The sequence below is a fragment of the Choloepus didactylus genome, chromosome 2 (assembly GCF_015220235.1).
Source record: "Choloepus didactylus isolate mChoDid1 chromosome 2, mChoDid1.pri, whole genome shotgun sequence".
NCBI classification, from domain to species: Eukaryota; Metazoa; Chordata; class Mammalia; order Pilosa; family Megalonychidae; genus Choloepus; species Choloepus didactylus.
The window spans coordinates 14032818-14052080 of record NC_051308.1 but is presented as its reverse complement, the minus strand read 5'-3'; the positions used below and the strand labels follow the sequence as shown (position 1 = coordinate 14052080).

At 38.4% G+C, this 19263-nt stretch overlaps 2 protein-coding genes across 6 annotated transcripts in view; one reads left to right on the top strand and one right to left on the bottom strand.

Annotated features, from left to right (window-relative positions):
- URB2 (URB2 ribosome biogenesis homolog) overlaps nucleotides 1-7186 on the bottom strand; it is a 34729-nt gene extending 27543 nt beyond the window's left edge. Inside the window, exons 1-3 of the mRNA XM_037820804.1 lie at nucleotides 6650-7186; nucleotides 4916-5054; nucleotides 2567-2743 (exon numbers count right to left, since the gene is read on the bottom strand). Of these exons, the coding sequence (XP_037676732.1) occupies nucleotides 2567-2743; nucleotides 4916-5041 (303 nt within the window). The 5' untranslated portion in view covers nucleotides 5042-5054; nucleotides 6650-7186. The remainder of the gene's footprint in view (nucleotides 1-2566; nucleotides 2744-4915; nucleotides 5055-6649) is intronic.
- The window catches only part of TAF5L (TATA-box binding protein associated factor 5 like), a 30453-nt gene continuing 18060 nt past the window's right edge, over nucleotides 6871-19263 (top strand). Inside the window, exons 1-3 of one of the 5 annotated variants that reach the window (XM_037820832.1) lie at nucleotides 6871-7100; nucleotides 15560-15704; nucleotides 17779-17883. In XM_037820832.1, the coding sequence (XP_037676760.1) occupies nucleotides 15563-15704; nucleotides 17779-17883 (247 nt within the window). In that variant the 5' untranslated portion in view covers nucleotides 6871-7100; nucleotides 15560-15562. Of the gene's footprint in view, nucleotides 7101-7245; nucleotides 7479-7702; nucleotides 8072-10479; nucleotides 10536-15559; nucleotides 15705-17778; nucleotides 17884-19263 lie in introns of those variants that run through there. The other 4 variants (XM_037820818.1, XM_037820820.1, XM_037820824.1 and 1 more) reach the window with 4 other exon arrangements.

Sequence of the window (19263 nt, the reverse complement as noted above, 5' to 3'; positions counted from 1 at the left end):
AATTCAGCTTAGATGCTACCAGGAGGATGGATGGTGGCATATAGGTTATGACCCTATGGTCCAAAATATATTTTTAAAGGCAATCATACTTTTTCTATTAAAAAGCCAAAGCAAACGGTACTCTTTAAAAAGGAAAGCAAAAGTTTCCAGTTAATACTTATGCAGTAGACCCACATTCTACTGTTGCTGAAATTCACAAATTCGCAAACTCTGGAAATGATGATGGCTGGGCAGATTCCTAAGTTCACTCACACACTGACTTGTTCCTAGCCTTATGACATCTGAGTCACATTTATCCTAGGTGCTGAGTTACCAGTAGCCCAATGCTATTATCTCCATTCAACTGACTGCTGGTCATGGACCTTTCTAGAAAAGCTGAAACAAAAAAAGGTCAAAGCCTTAAATTGCCAACAGACTACTAGAGTGATCTTCAAATTTTTCTGATTACAGAACTCATTAAGAGAGCCATACAACAAACAAGAAACTACAAATGCTGGAGAGGATGTGGAGAAATTGGAGCTCTTATTCATTGCTGGTGAGACTGTATAATGGTACAGCCACTCTAGAAGACAGTTTGGCGGTTTCTCAGAAAACTAGATATCAAGTTACCCTATGAACTGGCAATTCCATTTCTTGGTATATACTCAGAAGATCTGAAAGCAGTGACACAGACATTCGTACACCAATGTTCATAGCAGCATTGTTCACAATTGCCAGGGATGGAAACAACTCAACTGTCCTTCAACAGATGAGTGGATAAACAATATGTGGTATATACATACGATGGAATACTGTGCAAAAGTAAGAAGCAACAAGGTCCTGAAACATATGGCAACATGGATGAACCTTAAAGATATAATTCTAAGAGAAATAACTCAGACGCAAAAGGAGAGATATTGTATGTTACGACTTCTATGGACTATCTGAACAATGTAAAATCAGCTTCAAACCACCACAATTGGTGACTAAAAAATTCAACTTCATATTGAACTACACTGTATGTATTTTGTATTTGTTCACCCCTAGGATCACTTTCCTTTAAACAGCATTTAATTTGTGTTCTGCTGTATTCTGAACCAGAATAAATATTCCAAAAAAAAAAAAAAAAACCATTAAGAATTTTTTCCACATTCCCACTCAATATGTGCAATTTATTACAAATTGTATGGATGTACAACAGTACTAATTTTGAGACATATTATAAACATACATAAAAATAAAAATTAAATAAATTTGGTACTTTTTTTAAGAGACATTCTAAGATTTTCTTCCCACCCCACCAAAGACCATTTTGAATAACCCACCTTGGTGACCACTGGTCTACTGTATTCAAAAAAGCAACACATGATTTGGAAGATAATTTCAAGAACTTTGAAAGCCTATGAACCATTGGGTAGCTTGACTACCTACTTCTTCACTGTTACTAGCCTCTTCTAACATCCTCTTTCTGCCTCCAAACTCATATGTGTGAGGAATTGTAAGGGTTAAGAGCACAGGCTTTGGAATCAGGTAGACTTCTCTTCAAACCCCAAGTCTCTCATTTATTCACTGTGTGACCTCAGGCAAGATACTTAACATTTCTGAGCATAGTCTCTTCAACTGTAAAATGGATGGAGATAAGATCTTTTGAGGATTAAAGGTGATCATGCATGTAAAGTACTTTAAGCACAGTGCCTAGCCTATACTAAGTGCTCATCAGCTTACTGTCACTAGCTATTCTCAAGACATTTCAAAATACTCAATTTTGACAATGAAGTTCATATTTCTGATCTGAAACTTCAGAATCATTTTTGATTCAAAAACCTTTGAGGAAATTTCTATTCAGATTTTTGGTCTTTGATTTCTCACCAGGCCCAAAAGGAAGATGGAAAAAGTCAGAGTAGCATAATTTGCTGGCTACCTTTTCCAATTAAACAAGGTAACCTCCATCAGTTTATGAAATAGCTGTATGCTTTTTCTGACTATTAAGTAACATAAAACACTTAGTGCACTATAGTACATACAATATGAATTCAGTAAATATCAAGCATTATAACGCTATTACTATCATTCCCTTCTCCTCCCCTACTTTGATATTTCCTGTATCTTCATAAAATTGATCCCAAACAAATAAGTCTCCAGCATCAACTGCCAATCTTTGAATCCAACTATATTATTTTAAAAGAATTACACTCTTTTCAGAACTTAGCCATAATTTCAAAAAATACAACTAACTCAATTTTCCAAGTCAAGTTTCATATAATTTCCAAATTCAAAAATGTCAAATGATTCACTACTAAGAATCACCATTTCTAAGTATCTTTTTATCTACATTTACACTTTGAAATAATAAAATGAATCAATTTTGGACACCAGGATTGATTTGCCTGTGTAAAATTATAAAGTGGCAGAAGAGAAATAAGGAAAATGCTGTTGAGGGTAGGGGTTGGGAAGAAATCTGGTTTGCATGTATAGGCAAAAACGCAAGTAATCCTATTAGATCCTCCATCTCCCAAGAGACTGGAAACAGGAAATCAACAGAGATGCATATAATTTATACAGGAAAATATAAGAGATTATTAATTACCTTGGCAAGGGAAATCTGAAGGTTAATTGTCTTTCCATTCTTGAGGAAATTCTGCAATTTTCTGCTATGTAGAATGTTATCTATATAGATCCAGAGTCTTTCAACAATGTCTTCCCTCAGTTCAAGTTTTTTCTTGTAAAATGTGACCAATGACTGTCTTGCCCAATCAAGTAACACCTGAATTTGGAAGACATATACTCCAAAAATAAATGAATTTCTTTGACAAGAAAAATGTTGAACATTTATAGGGACATTTAAGGATAACCAAATTCAATTGCCAAAAAAAATTCTCTCATTTAAAACTTACCTTTAGTAATACATTACATAAATGTTTTAGAACCTTAAAATATTTATTATCAAAGCATCATTACAAAGGCGGAAGAGCTTTTTTTTTATCTTCATCTGGGGCCGATAAAAAATTTCAGGTGAAACACTTTACATGCCTTATGCCATTCTCTCAAGGTACACTGAGTTTCAAAAGTTAGAAGCCCAACATAAATTGCTCAGAATGACCATAGAATGAATCACACACATAGCGAAAAGCCAAATAAGAGTGAGAAGATCAGGATTTATGTCCTGGCTTCACCACATTACCTCTAGATTAACCTCTAAATCTATTTACCTCATAAAGAAAACAGAGACATTCAATGTGAAATAACGTGAAAGTGCTTTATGAAAAGTAGTGTTGTATGTATACAGTTTCCATTGTTGGGATGTTTCGTTATTCATAAAACATTTGGGAAAGGTGGTGAGACCTCAGTTAACCTCTAAATCTATTTACCTCATAAAGAAAACAGAGACATTCAATGTGAAATAATGTGAAAGTGCTTTATGAAAAGTAGTGTTGTATGTATACAGTTTCCATTGTTGGGATGTTTCGTTATTCATAAAACATTTGGGAAAGGTGGTGAGACCTCAGTTAACCTCTAAATCTATTTACCTCATAAAGAAAACAGAGACATTCAATGTGAAATAATGTGAAAGTGCTTTATGAAAAGTAGTGTTGTATGTATACAGTTTCCATTGTTGGGATGTTTCGTTATTCATAAAACATTTGGGAAAGGTGGTGAGACCTCAGTTCATGCTATCACAACTGTCAATAACAGTATGAAGAGTGACAGAGACTAGAAGGGAAAAAAAAAAACCTCAGAATAAGCACACCTCACCTACCCCTAATTTCCCCTTCCATCTTACCCTTATGTGTAAGGTTAACTGTCAATCTGCCAAGATGATTCTCATGTGCAACCAGGTTTACAAATTGCTAGATATGATAGTCAATCTACATACTGTACTTCACTATCATGTTACATACGTAAACCATCTTTGACACATTTTGGGCTGACTTCTTTAATACAAGCATATGGGTTTATGTTACTCCAATTTCATGAGCTCATGGTCCTGGTCTCTGTTGCATTAACAGTGTTCTTCAGTCAAATAAGTCTAAGAAATGTTAACCAAGAGCAGTGTGATGGTTCATGTGTCAACTTGACCAGGTGATGGTGCCCCCTTGTACGGTCAGGCAAGCACTGGCCTAACCATTGCTGCAAGGACATTTCCTGGCTGGTTTATTAAATCATCATTCAACTGATTACATCTGTGGCTGATTACATCTACAGTCAACTAAGGGAGTGTCTTCATCAAGAAGAGAATACATTCAGTTGGATTTAATCCAATAGGTTGAAGACTTGTAAGGGAGAAGAGAGAACTTTCATTTCTGCTTCAGCCAGCCTCTCCTGGGGAGTTCATCAAAGACCTTCAACAGAGTTGCCAGCTCGTGGCCTCCCTACGGAATTTGGACTTGTGCATCCCCACAGCTGTGTGAGACACTTTTATAAAATCTCATATTTACAGATGTCTCCTGTTGGTCCTGTTTCCCTAGAGAACCCTAACTAATACAGCTAGTGTCTTTCTTGGTAGTCTAATCTACTTCTAGATTGGCTTAATGCAAATATTGAAGCTTCTCTGCCCAACCTTCTATTTATCAAATTCCAAAGACTTTTAACAAAGCACCAAAAAACACTTGCTTTATAAAGCATCACTTGGGATAAACAAATGGAGCTATCAACAGACTTTCAGAATCTAACTTCCGTAACCTAACACAATTCATAACATAAGTAATGTTTTCAAACATAAAAGAAATCTAAAGGAAGTTTTGTAACAGAAAAATTTCGTTAATGAACACCTGACTCAGTACTTTTTTCACTGGCATTACTTATAAAACTTCCAATGAAGTGTCCTCCCTCAAACTTTTCTCCAATCTTTTTCTTTTTTAACCAAATATCAATACGTAGGTTATACAAGTGACAATTACTTTAGGTTATAAAAATGTAAGTTTCACATTAAGCTTACTTGTTCTTTATTTGGAAGAAAGCACTGGTGGGAAATCCAAGCAAAGTGAGCTAATTTTAGTTTATCTTCCCAAGAAGTTGTCTTGCTCTTAAGCTTTAGGGAAATGCCAGAATAAACAGCAGCCATTGCTACACTTTATCTACAATTAAAAATAAAGGGGAAAACATTATAATATAGTCAAACTCAACAGGCACCAGAAAACAATCATTATATACTTTATTGTCTATATAATATATATACACACATACACATACACACATATATATATTCCTTCAAACATTTTTAATGCATTATAACACATCAACAAAATTGTGGTGTTAAATCTATAAAAAAGATGCATGACCCCATGGATTTTCTGGAGGAAATTCAAACACAGGCAAAAGATGGACTACACGCACATACATACAAGTATTCCTGCTGTGATCAAACTCACAAGTTCCCCCAGAGATGAGTATGCAAGAAGTCATCCAAGCAAAAATCAAAGTGTTCAGATAACTTTGTGAAGCAATTCAATCACCCAAGGTTTTAGTTTCAAAGAGAAAAGTTAAGTTTCTGCACAAATCTTCTAAAATAGACTATGTGTTATGTATTAGGACCAGCTCCATTAAATAGTTCAACGATAAACAAGCAATTGGGAGAAAGCCATAGTCCTCCAAGTGAAAAAGAAATATATTAACCCAATCTCAAAGAAGTATTATTTCAGTTGCAACAGTAACTCCCCACCATAATCATTTATGTATAATGATTAAAACATTATCATTATAAAACACTGCTTCCAAAAGTATCTAGAAAATATCTACAAAAGATATTTATACAATGAGACTGTAAAAATAGAATACAATAAAATGAATAAATAAGGAAAGCAAACATGCTAACCACCTACAATTACTATAAAACCGACATAAACCTAGCATAGTTTCCTGAAAGTCATGGTAAAAAGGGGAGACATATTAGAATAAGTCATATTCATTACATAAAAAATAAACAACTCAGTTCCTCACGGGAGAAAATATTTCATAGCTAATACTGAAATAAATTTATAAATAAAATGGGACACATAGTAAAAACGAATGCAGTCTCATGATTCTAATTTAAGTTCTGTCAAAGCAAAAGAATTTGATATACCGAAGGCTGCATCTGGATCTGGCCTGCATTTTTTTAATCTACGGGTACCGAAATGTTAAAGACCTACCTTCAGAATTTATTATCAGTAAGTAACTACACAATGGGAGCGAACACCGGGTGAAAAACACTTATGTTCAGCATAGTATCCTTCATTTAGTGAAGTCCAGTCCTGTCAAAATGTCTAACACCAATTCAACTATTTACTTAAACTTCTAAGTGCGATACATTAGACTGCCATCGTGGCGGCTACAAATTGTATAATTAATGTTTGCTGAACTGGCTACAAAGACGCCCAACATACATTCCAGGACTCTACACACAACGTTCCGCTCTAATAGTCTCCATCGGTCTTTACAAGGCGGTGTGAAGAGCAGTTCAATTCCGAGAGCAAAACCCTAGTGGTACGCCAAGTCCACTAAAACACAGCCTCAATGAGTATCCGGGAGAACAGAATGAAACTGAGTAACAAGAATCACAAGAGTAGCCACAAACCAGGAGGAAGGTAAGAAGCAGCCGACGCAGCGAATGCAGTCAGCGCTCACTCAACACTCGGTGACTGCAAGAGAAGCCGCCCCGGGTGAGGACTTCCCAGGGGAGATCCGAGCTCACCTCAGGGCCAGCCCCAGCGCCCCCGACTAGAACCGAAGCGGCCACAGCCGGGAGCCAGACAGCAACCGGTCCGGGACTCACTCGCTGGCCCCACCACGTGGGAGCCCCGAGCTTCAGCGCTCTTTCCGCCTGGACGCCGGAGGCCGCAGCGCGGCGGGGCGGGGCGTCCGCGCACGCCAGGCATCTCCAGACGATCGCCGAGGCGCCTCGCCCATTGGTGGAAACGGTTGTGCGTTCAAGGGCCTGAGCGGCCCAGCCCCGGCGGCCAGCTCCGTGTCAGTCAGTCATGGAGCGGTCGCCCAGAGCCGCCGCGGTGGCGACGGGCAGCGGGACTAGGGGCCCCGGCTGAGCCGGCAGTCGGAGGAAGAGCCGGTGGCAGAGACGACGGAGGCGGAAGCAACCAGACCCCGGAGGCGGCGGCGGGAGGAGCCCGAGCCGCCTGGGATGTTCAGTGAGTGCGGGGCGCGCGGGCGGGGAGAGGCAGGGAGGGGAGAGGGTCGCGAGCCGAGCGCACGCGCGGGCGGGCGGGCGGAAGGACCCGCGGGCGCAGGGCAGGCGGGCGCGGGAGGGAGGGTGGGAGGGAGGTGTCGCCGCCCGCCCGCGCGTCTCCGAGCCGACGCGGTGAGGCCTACGCGGGGCACGCGCTGCGCCGCCGCTCCCGCCGCGTGGGGGTGGGGGAGGCGGCGGCGCGCGGCCGGGCCCCGGCTCTGCGCTGCGACCCGGGCACCTCCACCCTGCGGCCCTCCTGCCCGCCTTCTGCTCCTCTCCCTGCCGAATCCCCAGCTGGCTGCCGGCCGCGTTACCTGCACTCAGCAGCTACACACTGGAGGTGCTTCGTGTTCTTGCAAAGGGGTGGGTCCTCCGGGTTGTCTTTGGGGACCCAGGGGAGGTGATGAGAGGCAGTTACCGGGAAAGGGTCCTGAGCGCTGGACAGCCAGGCATAGAGCCCCGGACAAGAGAGTACAGATCTAGATTCCTTTTTCTTTTAAGAAAAAAGGAAATGTCTTTTGGTCAAACTCAAGATTAAACTTAGCACATGGTGATTGTGCGCGGATGGATGGGAAATCGATCTCCTTCTGCATGTGACACAGTAGGTCTTGAGTTAGACTAGTTGTTGCTAGAGGATACTGATCTGCAAGGTTGCCTTTTAGGTTATTTAAGTAATGACAGCAATGTAAGATGTGTGCGTTTAGGAGGGGGTTCTTAGTTTATCAGCCCCTACTCGCGTATCTCCAAGGCTTTTGAAAATACAGTAGAAAAGATGTTGGTCTAAATTGAGCTGATGGTTAGAAATAGTGGTGTCATTTTAAGAGTTAGCGGAAGTGGGGTACAGCCAAGCTTTAATGCAATTCTTCTCCCATCAGTTGTGAAAGTGTCGTTATAATGCGGATCTCACAACTTTTACGGTTCTGGGATTAAAAGGTAAATCTACCAATCCTTTTTAGCGTTAGTCTTAAATTACCTAAACTCTGACCTTGCAGATTGAAATCTCGGAATGGTAATTCCCGCTAACAAGCAGTTGTGTGCTGTGTTGGAGAGGAACAGTGAGGGCGGAGTCTTTCTCCTCTTAGGTGATACAAGTATCTAATGTACCTGAAGGGGTGGGGTGTGGTAAGCGAGCCTTAGCCGCAGCCCTGCTCCGAAGTGGGAGTAGGAGTGTTTATAGATTAAATGCATCCGACCACATCTTTAAATGAAGAGGCTTGCTGTAGTGGATAGAATTTGGTTAGGAATAGATCTAGGATTGAAACCATGTAACTATTTGTGTAACCTCTCTGAGCCTGGGTTTCTTCATGGGGTAATAATTGATAGTTTAAAATTGGGCTTTTTCAAATGAAAAAAAAAAAAAAAAGAGGAATGATGTATGTGAAAATGCCTGACATGTACCCACTCTATACTTTCTGGCCTCCTTATATTAAATAATATTTGTGTTCCTGCCTTAAAAAGCAGTGTTAAATTAGAAAACCAAAGAGTGGACTCGCCTTGAGTATTTTTCTTGCTTTCTTTTTCATCAACAATAAAACAGATTGGTGTGTCTTGGAACAGTTCTGTTGTTCCTGCCTCTAAATATGAGATTTATGTGTGTTTCTGCGGCTGTAAAACTAGGCAGTCTTCACTTAACGACTCAGTGACTTGTTTCTACCGGTACATGTGTGCTTTCCCCAAACAGATTGTTAGCACCTATAAAGAACATCTCTGAGAAAAGGAAAGGGTTTTTTGTTTTTGATTATGTGTTTTAGCTGGAAGGGGACTAGGGGGATCATTTGCTTAACCAGCGTTACTCAGTGGACAGTACTGGAATTCAAGTTTCCAGCCTCTCTTGTGTGTCAGAAAGCTTCTCAGGTAGTAGCTGTTCCGATCATTCTCTCAACAAGCATCTGTTAAGCACCGACTGTTGTGTTTCTCCAAGAAGACTCTGGTTGATTATAGAATCCTTTGAGCAGTAGGGTACTGTAGAAGGAAAGAGCTCAGACCCTGCAGCCAGGTTGCCTGAGTCCAGATCCTAGCATTGCATAGCCTTGGGCAAGCTTTCTCTGACTTCTTTGGTCCCCAGCTTTCTCACCTGAAGAATGGTACCTACCTCCTAGGGCTGTGGTGAGGATTAAAGGAGAGAATCTATGTAAAGCACTTAAAATAGGCCCTTACTCATGGTACACACTCAATAAATGTTTGGTATTAGTTGTAGTATAGGAAACAGACAATAGCATAGTGAGTATTGTGACAGAAGTTTGTTCCTGGCTGTGGTAGATGGAGGGGGCTGCAATCAAGAAAGCTTTGGGGAGAATGAGGTGGCTGAGTTGTGAAGCACGAGTAGGATTTAGCCAAACCAGGTTACAGTGGTGATGTGAGGGCATCTCCAGTTGATGGAGAGGCATTGACCAAAGTTCCTGAGGTGAGACTAACCAGTGGAGTGAGGAGAACTAAGAAATTGGTATAGTTAGGTAAGAAAAAGCCACAGCAGAGTAACCTCAAAAGGACACACCATAGAGATTGAATTTTTTTATCCTTAACGCTAGTGGAAGCAATAGAAAGTTGTTAAGCTGAGCACAGATGGTATCAGATACATGTTTGGAAAGACTGTGCCTGCAGGAGTGTGGAGTTTGGAGCAAAAATGGGAGAGGCCCAACTACTTGTCATTGCAGTTTCATGTCTGCCTTGTGACTCCAGATGATTGTTTGGCAGAAACAGACATTTTAATCCAAATTCTCAAGGTCAGTGAGGATTTAGAGAAGCCATGAAGAAACCCTTAGATCATTCCAGGCAACCTTCCCTCTTGAAAATTGTCTTCAAATATATATGTATAAGCCTGATTGTAAGGCAAAATTTTCCCCAAAATATATCCCTCTGAATAGAGTGTCACCCCTATTCACCTCTCTTACTATGTTACTTAGAACAAAATGCTGTTTGAACGAAGCGTATTGGGCTAAAATCAGTCAGTGCTAGTTTGGGATGGTTATAACATCAATCTTACCAAATCAGTTACACAAATAAACAAAACCTGATGTGCCAGTTTGAATGTATTGTGTCCCCCAAACGCCATTATCTTTGATGTAGTCTTGTGGGGCAGACGTTTTGCTGCTGATTAGATTTGCTTGGAATGTGCCCCACCCAGCTGTGGGTGATGACTCTGATGAGATATTCCCATGGAGGCATGGACCCACCCATTCAGGGTGGGCCTTGATCAGTGGAGCCATATAAATGAACTGACCTAACAGAAGGAACTCAGTGCAGCTGTGAGTGACATTTTGAAGAGGAGCAAGCTTGCTAGAGAGGACCGTCCTGGGAGAAAGCCATTTTGAAACCAGAACTTTGGAGCAGACGCCAGCCACGTGCCTTCCCAGCTAACAGAGGTTTTCCAGACGCCATTGGCCATCCTCCAGTGAAGGTACCCGATTGCTGATGTGTTACCTTGGACACTTCATGGCCTTAAGACTGTAACTGTATAGCCAAATAAACCCCCTTTTTATAAAAGCCAATCCATCTCTGGTGTTTTGCATTCCGCAGCATTAGCAAACTAGAACACCTGGTAAAGATTTAGTAATTATTCCTGAGGGTATGTGTCACAAAACATAAGATTTAGAAATCATTATAAACAGAGCTTTTACAGATCACAAAAAAGTCAATATAGTAACTTATGAATGAGAAAAAAACAATGCACACCTAAGTGGGTGCTTATGGCTTGGGTTGAGGTATCCAGTGATGGCATCATGTGTGGATTTAAGAAGTGCTCTATCTTAGCCTATTTGGTAGATGTGAAGGTGATGTGCTCTAGAAAATGGAATTCAATGATTCAGAGTGGATATGTGACCTCAGAGACATTTGTCTTAGTTTGCCAGGCTGCTTTGACAAACACTTTAAGACTTGTTGGCTTAAACAGGATTTGTTGGGTCAGTTTGAAGGCTTGAAGTCCAAAGTCATGGAATTGGCAGGCGATCCGTTCTCCAAAGTCTGTATGTAGTGTTATAGGGATGTCTTGCCAGCAACCCTCCATCTCATGGTGATCTAATTCGGTGTTCACATTTCCTTTGCTTATCAGGACCCCTGTTATGTTGGATTAGGGCTCACCCTGATTCAGTTTGGCCTCCTCTGGTTCCTCTTATTTTCTGAATGAGGCCACACCCACAGAATCCCTGGTTAGGACTTGAACCCTTTGTGGGGAATATGATTCAATCTACCACAACACTTCGTGTTGAAGATGTACATGAAAAGTTAGAGTAAAATTGTTTCATGAAAGAAAATGGAAAATAATATTTCTGAATTAATCTATTGCCTTATGTAACATTATTTAAATGCATGTGTAAATTAATAAAGATTATAAGTACTTATGAGTAGTATGGCTCATTTATTTTTCAGCCATAATTTATATTTTCTCAAAGCTAATTGAATACACTTTATTGTGATGATTAATGCAAAAGCTACATCTCTAGGCCCCACTTAGAGTGATCTTTTCATAGATAATATAACCAGTTAGACCCAAGCACCCCTCTAACCATCCATATATATTTGAACATAAGTGGGTGGGGTTAGGATGCAATCTGTAATCACTGTGGAGATTTAAGTGGCTTTTGCCCAATATTATTAAACTTCTCCTCAATTATCTAAAGAGTATGCCAAATTTCATATATCTTTGCATCCCTATATAGCTGCAGTTAAATATTAAGAATATGGCTGTCGTTTTTCCTGCACAGTTGTCACTTTGAGACAGGAAGATGTTCATGTCCTGATTTTATATAGCAACTTTGTTGAAATATTAGTTGAGCAGGAGGCGTCTATTTTTATATGACAAATAGATAGACATGATTTCAGAATCCTCATTTTAATTTGCAGAAAGCTAATAAGGTGATATGAAGAGAAGGTTCTGGGGTCATCTGTTTTTACCTTTAAGATTTAAGGTAGTCCCTTTTAAGTAAATTGAAAATTATGGGGAGTCCTGAAATTAACAAAGGTTGTATAATTATATCCCAACCCAAGTTAAATTGAAAAGATTTTATAATTACGGAAAAAACTAAGGAGATAATTGTAGTGTGGGTCTCATATCTGAGTCTTTGAGAAGATTTAGGTCTATATTTAAGGAGTTGTTTTGTTATTCTAGTGGGTCCATTTATGGATATGTGTACTATGGAAATCAGTGCTGAGGAGGAGGAAAACTGATTTCTCTGAAGGACTCCGTTCATTAATTATTTATTTCACTTGAAATATGTGTGCACTGGAATAGAATCAAGTTAAGTTGATTGGATCATGCCTCTGGTATTTCAGTTCAGTGTGGTTAGAAGATGGTAGATTCTGGAACTTCTGCCCTTAGGATCCCTGTCCCTACAATTAGCTCACTATCTAAACTCAGGGAAGGTCTGTTAGAAAATGGTAGTTTTGATTTAGAGAAAAATGCTTTTGGAGCAGCCAATTTGAGCAAATTCATTAGAATTGGTCTTTACAAACTAGTTTCTACAATCCCAAATATGGCCAGTTTTCACTGTGGTTCATTCCCGCTCCTTTCTGTTCACACTTTCCTGACTTTCATGTCTTTTCCCTTCCTCCTCAGACATGCATATACATTGTTCCAACTTAAGGACGCTGTGTAATTACAAGCCATGTTCTCTCTCTAACATACCTCCCATCATTCATAGATCTTTCACGTGCAGAGGTTTCTTGCAGTCAGAGAGATAATTTCTTATTCTCTTCTGATTTTGAATGTTAATGGGCACACATTCCCATGTCAACTGAGAGATTGGCAGTAGGAAATCTGGAAAAGTTTTACTCAGCTAAAATATGAGGAATTGGACTAGTTTGGGAAAGTTTGGGGACTAGGAGCTCATGAAGTTAGATTAAAAGCAGCTTTAGCAAGGTTCAGGGAAGGGGGCGTTGGATTGACTAGTCTTGGCTTTGGGCCAAGCTGAGAAAGGGCAGTGCTGCCACAGTCTCTGTATGCATTTTAAGAATTTTTTCTAAGTACAATAATGAATTAGAATCTCTAGAGCTGAAATTATTTACATGCACACGCACACACACTCTCACAGGGGATTCTCATGTTGTAGCAAGGTTAGAGAACCTTAGAGATTCACTGATATTGTCATACTGATACAGTAATCTCATTAGGAACTACAAAGAAACAGTCACCTGTCTTCATTGATAGACAGGTGAATGCTTAGAGCAAGGCTCCCCATTCTCAAAATATCAGAATCCTTGTAATAAAACAATTTTTAAAATCTTAATTAAAAAATGAATATAAGTCATCAATACAGTAAAAGAATAATATCTCATAACCAAGTGAGGCAAATTCCAAAGTGAAAGGATGATTTGGTAGTGGGAAATTTATTAATTTATTTCATTATATCATTGAATCTCAATTGCATCAGACCCAGTGCCCCTCCTTTTTAACAAATATTGTGTACTCTCTGGTAATCCAGAAATGAAACCCATAGATAATATAATCTTTCTATATACCTTGTTTAAAATAATATATATAAACATCAACCAGATGCATCCCCCCATCCCCATAATGTTGACAACCCTTTTGAATATGAACAAGTTAGTGTGGTCACTGCCCGCCCAGATATCCGTGAAGATTGAGACAGTGATCAAACGAGAGGGAGAAGTAGCAACAGACAAGATAGGATTTGACAGAGGATTATGAATACTGAATCTTCATATGCATACATATATATATATATATATTTTTTTTTTTTTTAGTCTCTAGGGTATTAGAACAGCTAGAAGAAAATAACTGAAATGGTGAAACTGTGACCCATAACATTCTTTGAAAGTTGCACTCTAACTATTTGTTAAATCATACTTTGAAAGTTGTCACTTTCTGTATATGTTATATTATTATTATCTCACAATAAAAATATATTTAAAAAATAATATATATAATGCCCTAAGTCTATATTTATATATACACTTATATTGAATTTGTATGTGTGTATATGTATATATGTTTGTGCATATATATATATATATATATATATATATATATATATATATACACACACACACACACACACACAACCATTTGCCCTGATACATGAATTTTAGGGAATTGAGAAGTAGGTCATCAGGGTATAATTTAAAGGGAAAGATTATTTACAAATTATTTGGGGACAATGTGTTAGCTACAGTATCTGGGGCAAAACATTTGTTTGGTTATTTACATATATCATACACTAAAAGAAATTGCAGATGGATGAAAAATATAAGTAAACATTTTTAAATGTTTAAGGAAAAAAGTTAATGTCAAATTTTTAGAAAGAGGGAAACTTTAAATTTTAAAAAGGAATAGAAATCACAAAGGAGAATGCCAGTGTGTGTACTTGAAAACTTGAAACATTCAAATTATCAAAAGTAGATCCTTCAGTCAAAATGATTCCTTGATTTAGAGAATGTTATTTTTATGGGAACACTCACATATATCAGTAACATTGCACAGATTCTAAAATGGATACCTTATTTTGATCTTGAAGAGGAAAATATTTTTTCCTGGCAGATGTGAACCTAGAAAATTAAAGCAACTATCATTGCTTCATCTAAACTACGGTATTCTTTATCTCTGGCAAAGTAGTGTTTTAGGCCTATGTCAATACTGGGGATTCCTGTCATCCTTGATAAGATATCATGGAAAATAGTTCTTTTTGTGAGTCCTCATATTAGCTTGAATTAATCAAAAATTACTACTGTTCATTTCACTTCCTACCACTTTTTTTCCATATAAGAATTTATGAGACATGTTCCAACACATATATATACCCACTTATTCTTACCTTATTTTGATGTAGAATGAAAGAGGTAAATATTATGATTACAGTGAAAACCCATTGCTAAAATCCTTAACTTAGTGGTGGTATCCTTTTCCTGATTGTTAAAAAAAAAAAGTATATTTCCCTTCTTCATTATCGACTTCTTACTTTCTCAACATCTTATTATCCTTTTTCTGAACTTTTTAGATCTTTGATTCTGTTCTGCCTCCTGCCTGCTTTTTTTGGCTGTTTCACTGCTAATTAACACTTCTCTCACAGAGCAGACAGGGAAAATAAAAGACCCTAAAATTCAAACTGGTTATGTTTGGTCCTCGTTAGCATCTATAATGAACAGTTTCATGTGGCTGATTGGTATTAAATGGAGCTTAGGAGTTATCGATGGGGTTTTATTACCCATGCTATTCCTGTTTTCCATAATTGAAGTTAGCTGTATTATCATTGGAAAATTAGATAAACTGGAAGAGAGTACTAGGTTGGTACTTACGGAACTTAGTTTTGTGTCTTAACCAGGCCTCTTAACTAACCATATGAATAGTCTTTCTCTACTAATTTTAATAGTCAGTGATGTTTGGAGTTGGATTAAATGATCTTTAAAATCCCTTATCATTCTACATTTTGTGGTCCTTTCTGTATTACATTTTCCTTTTTCTCTTTGGAGGTCATGAAACGAGTACGCACAGAGCAGATTCAGATGGCAGTGTCCTGCTACCTCAAACGCCGACAGTACGTGGATTCAGAAGGTCCCCTAAAACAAGGATTGCGACTGTCACAGACTGCTGAAGAGATGGCAGCTAATCTCACAGGTAATGCTGTGGGATGAGCTTGGAACAGAAGAATACAAGTTAATGTAATATCTCTGTGGATTGGCTTTTCCTTTTCTTCTAAAAGAGCACTGGAAAAAATACAGACTATCTAAAAACTTAAATAAACAGCATCAAATGGCCTCAGAGAAGTGACCTGTCCTTCAAAGCCATGCTCAACTGCTACTTCTAAAAGCCTACTTTCATTCCCCCAGCAGTGTGTAATATTTCCTTCGTTAGAACTTTTGAGTTATTTTATTTGTACCTACTGTTAAGTGCAACTTTCTCCTCTGATAAACTGTTATCTTATGAGACCCTAAGGGACAGAGTCTTGGTGTCCTTCTTCACATGTCCCTCTCATCTAGCATGGAGTCTTGCACATGGAAATCAGAGTTGTTGGGTGGGTGAGTGAGTACTTTGGGTTCAGTGATCGGAAATATTGATCTTAGGTATGTTCCTGGGGTTTTCCTGTTTGTTTGTTTTTTTTAATTGGATTCTATTTTAGAAAAAAAAATTGTTTTGAATCAATCTGGAATAACAAATAATTATTACTTAATGTGATAGGATTTTCTTTTATTGAATTCATGCACTAGAGATTTTGGAAGGAAATAAAAAGTTATTCCAGTGCTTTAGGATGATTACGAGCAAGTTTAATGGAGTTTCAGTTAGCAATACTTTCTCTAGCTCAGCCCTTATTCCCCTTCCCACCTGCTCATACTAGATCCTTCTCTTTTCTCACTTCCTGGACTTCCTTCTTCTGTTCTAAGTATTTGGCACAATGTACTCCATCCCTTAATGGTTTAAACCTCCATACTGGTAGCAGCAGTTATCTCAGCTTCCCTCTTTTCTTACTACCTGCAAAGTCAAGGATCCAGACCACTTTTGCTTTAAGGATTTAGTCATTAGTGATGGGACAGTAAAAACCTGAGGATGTCCACAAAGGGGTGGTTCATGACTCCCTCTGAGACGGTAAAAGAAGCTTAGTTGAGTATCTGTCTGCCTTCTTATTCTTTATGGTCAGATTCACCCATTTTTCCTTTCTTCAATCCGCTAGGTACCCTTGACAAAAACAGAGCCAGGTGATGGACTTGGAATAGAATAATTATTGTTTCTAGTGGGATAGCCAATTTACGAGGCCTCTGTCCTACCCTAGAATAATTCCTTCTAAAGTTACCATCACAGCCTTTAATTAATAATCTCCTGTGCCCTGCATTCATTAGAACACGGGAAGCAGTAATTCTGTGCTGTTGCTGATAGGAAGTAGGAGCGAACACTGTTAAACTATCTTCCAAACTTACTTAGTTTAGATATAATGGCTTGTTACAAGATTCCGTGCCATTCCTGGAAAACCACCAGGAAAGTGAGGAGCATGAAATGTGATTATCCTAAGATTTTGTCCTGGGTCATTTGGTTTTCTGAGTAATCTGAATAATCATGTATTATTAGCAGACATTTATTGAACATAATGCTGCTGTAGGCCAGGAGAAAAGTTCTAGAAGTAGCTAAGATTTGATCCTAGCTCCTAAGGAACTTAGGGTTCTAATTGAGAAGTGAGGCAAGTAAATCAATTATTCTATCCCACTAGAAACAATAATTATTCTATTCCAAGTCCACCTGGCTCTGTTTTTGTCAAGGGTACCTAGTGGTTATAGAAGAGTATAATGTACTAAGTTCTGTTAGGTAGGTGTGCCTTGGTTTTGATAAGAGCAAAGAAGATGGTCATCTAAATTCGACTGTCAAATCAAATGAGGTTTCCCAGAAGGTCTTGTGGTTCTTGGCACATAGAAGGTGATCATTAAATAGTAGGTAAAATGAGTTGCGTTTCAGTGGAACTATTGGGAGCTTACCAGGGGGCAAGTGAGAGGAGAGTATCTGAGTTATCAAATATGAATTTTAGAAAGATCACTCTAGTGGCTTTGTTGTTTGGAGAGGGCCCAGATTATAATCCGGGGCCTAGTTAGGAGCAATACTGGCAATCCAGACAAGAAGTGAGGACAGTTCTGAGTTAAGCAAGTGCCATATGTTGGGTTAATAATTGTCTTTCCCACATGCCTTTTGTGTATCTTTTCCTCCTTAGTCCAATCAGAATCTGGTTGTGCCAACATAGTGTCTGCAGCTCCTTGCCAAGCTGAGCCCCAGCAATATGAAGTACAGTTTGGACGCCTGCGGAATTTTCTCACTGGTAAGTACTCAGCTGTAGGAACCTTTTCTGATTAAGAAAGAGTAATGCAGACTTCCATTAGAACCTACTATTTGCCAGGCATATGTTGAGTACTAGGGATTCGAAAGCAGTCCTTGGATTCAGAACTTACGGTCTACTGGGATTCCTGAGAGAGTTCAATCACGAGGCTAAAATTTACAAAGGTAATGACTAGCATATGGACATTCATTAAACTCGTTTGAATAAGTGAAAGCTGAATCAGCCATGTAGAAAAACCTCCTTACATGCAGTACATTTGAAATGTACATTGATATCACTACATTACTAATAATATAAGCCATTTTAGAATGGTCTTTTCCTCATATTTCCAAAAATGAAAGGCAACAGTCTTCAAGAATCAGCGAGACAAAAAAAATTAGAGGTTGTAGTTTAGACCTGTGTGTGGGTGGCAGAATGGTCACTTTAACACAAAATCAATAGTTATGAATTCTGCTCAGTACTTCCAACTTCCCTTCGTTTCCTCCTGTTGAAATGAGGAAGGTAACTAGAAGCCTAAATCAAATTATCTTTTCCAATCCTAGTATGACCAATTATAATTTTAATTAAAAATTATTGCAATAAGAGAAACCATGTCAATTCTGGTTATTAATCAAAAATTTTTGTTGAGTACCTTCCGTGTACAAAATACCTTGATGTGTAAGAAATAGAGAACTTTGTCTGCCTTCAAAGGATTGACAATAATTAGCAGGGATTGATTAGTGGTAGATTGGTTAGTGGTTAATTGTAATTAAAATACTTTGAAGTTGTTTTAATTTTTTTTTCCTTATTTGAACAATCTTTGGATTGATAATTTTTTTAATGATAAAGATGTATATAAAATGATCAGTGTATAAACCAATATAATGTACCTGGTTTTGGTCATACACAATTAAAGTTGTCCTAATTTTACTCGTCCCCTATAATGGTTAGTATTTTAAAGGTAAGAATCTATGGTCTAAAGTTTGTGGAAATGTCCAAAAATGTTATAGGAAATAAGGTTACAAAATAAAACTCTAGAGGGGATTATATCTTAGTTTCACAATTGCTGAATGATGAAATTCATAAGTGAAGTCTCTTAAATTGTTACAAAAATGGAAAGTCATGAAGATTAAAGATTTAGTGAAAAGGTATTGTGTTTAAACTAGAAAGAAAATAACTCCATTAAGATCCTCATGTCATATGAATCTTAAGTATCTTTATTAGTGGAATTGGTTTTTTTAGTGCTTTAAGCAATGTTCTGTTTTGTTTTGTTTTTTAATCAGTTTTTAGAAAGTTATTTTACTCAGTTTTAAAAATATGATTACCCCCGTCCCTCCATGGTAAATTTCTCTGGCCGTTCTGGTAGTAGGGAAGCTGGTTTGG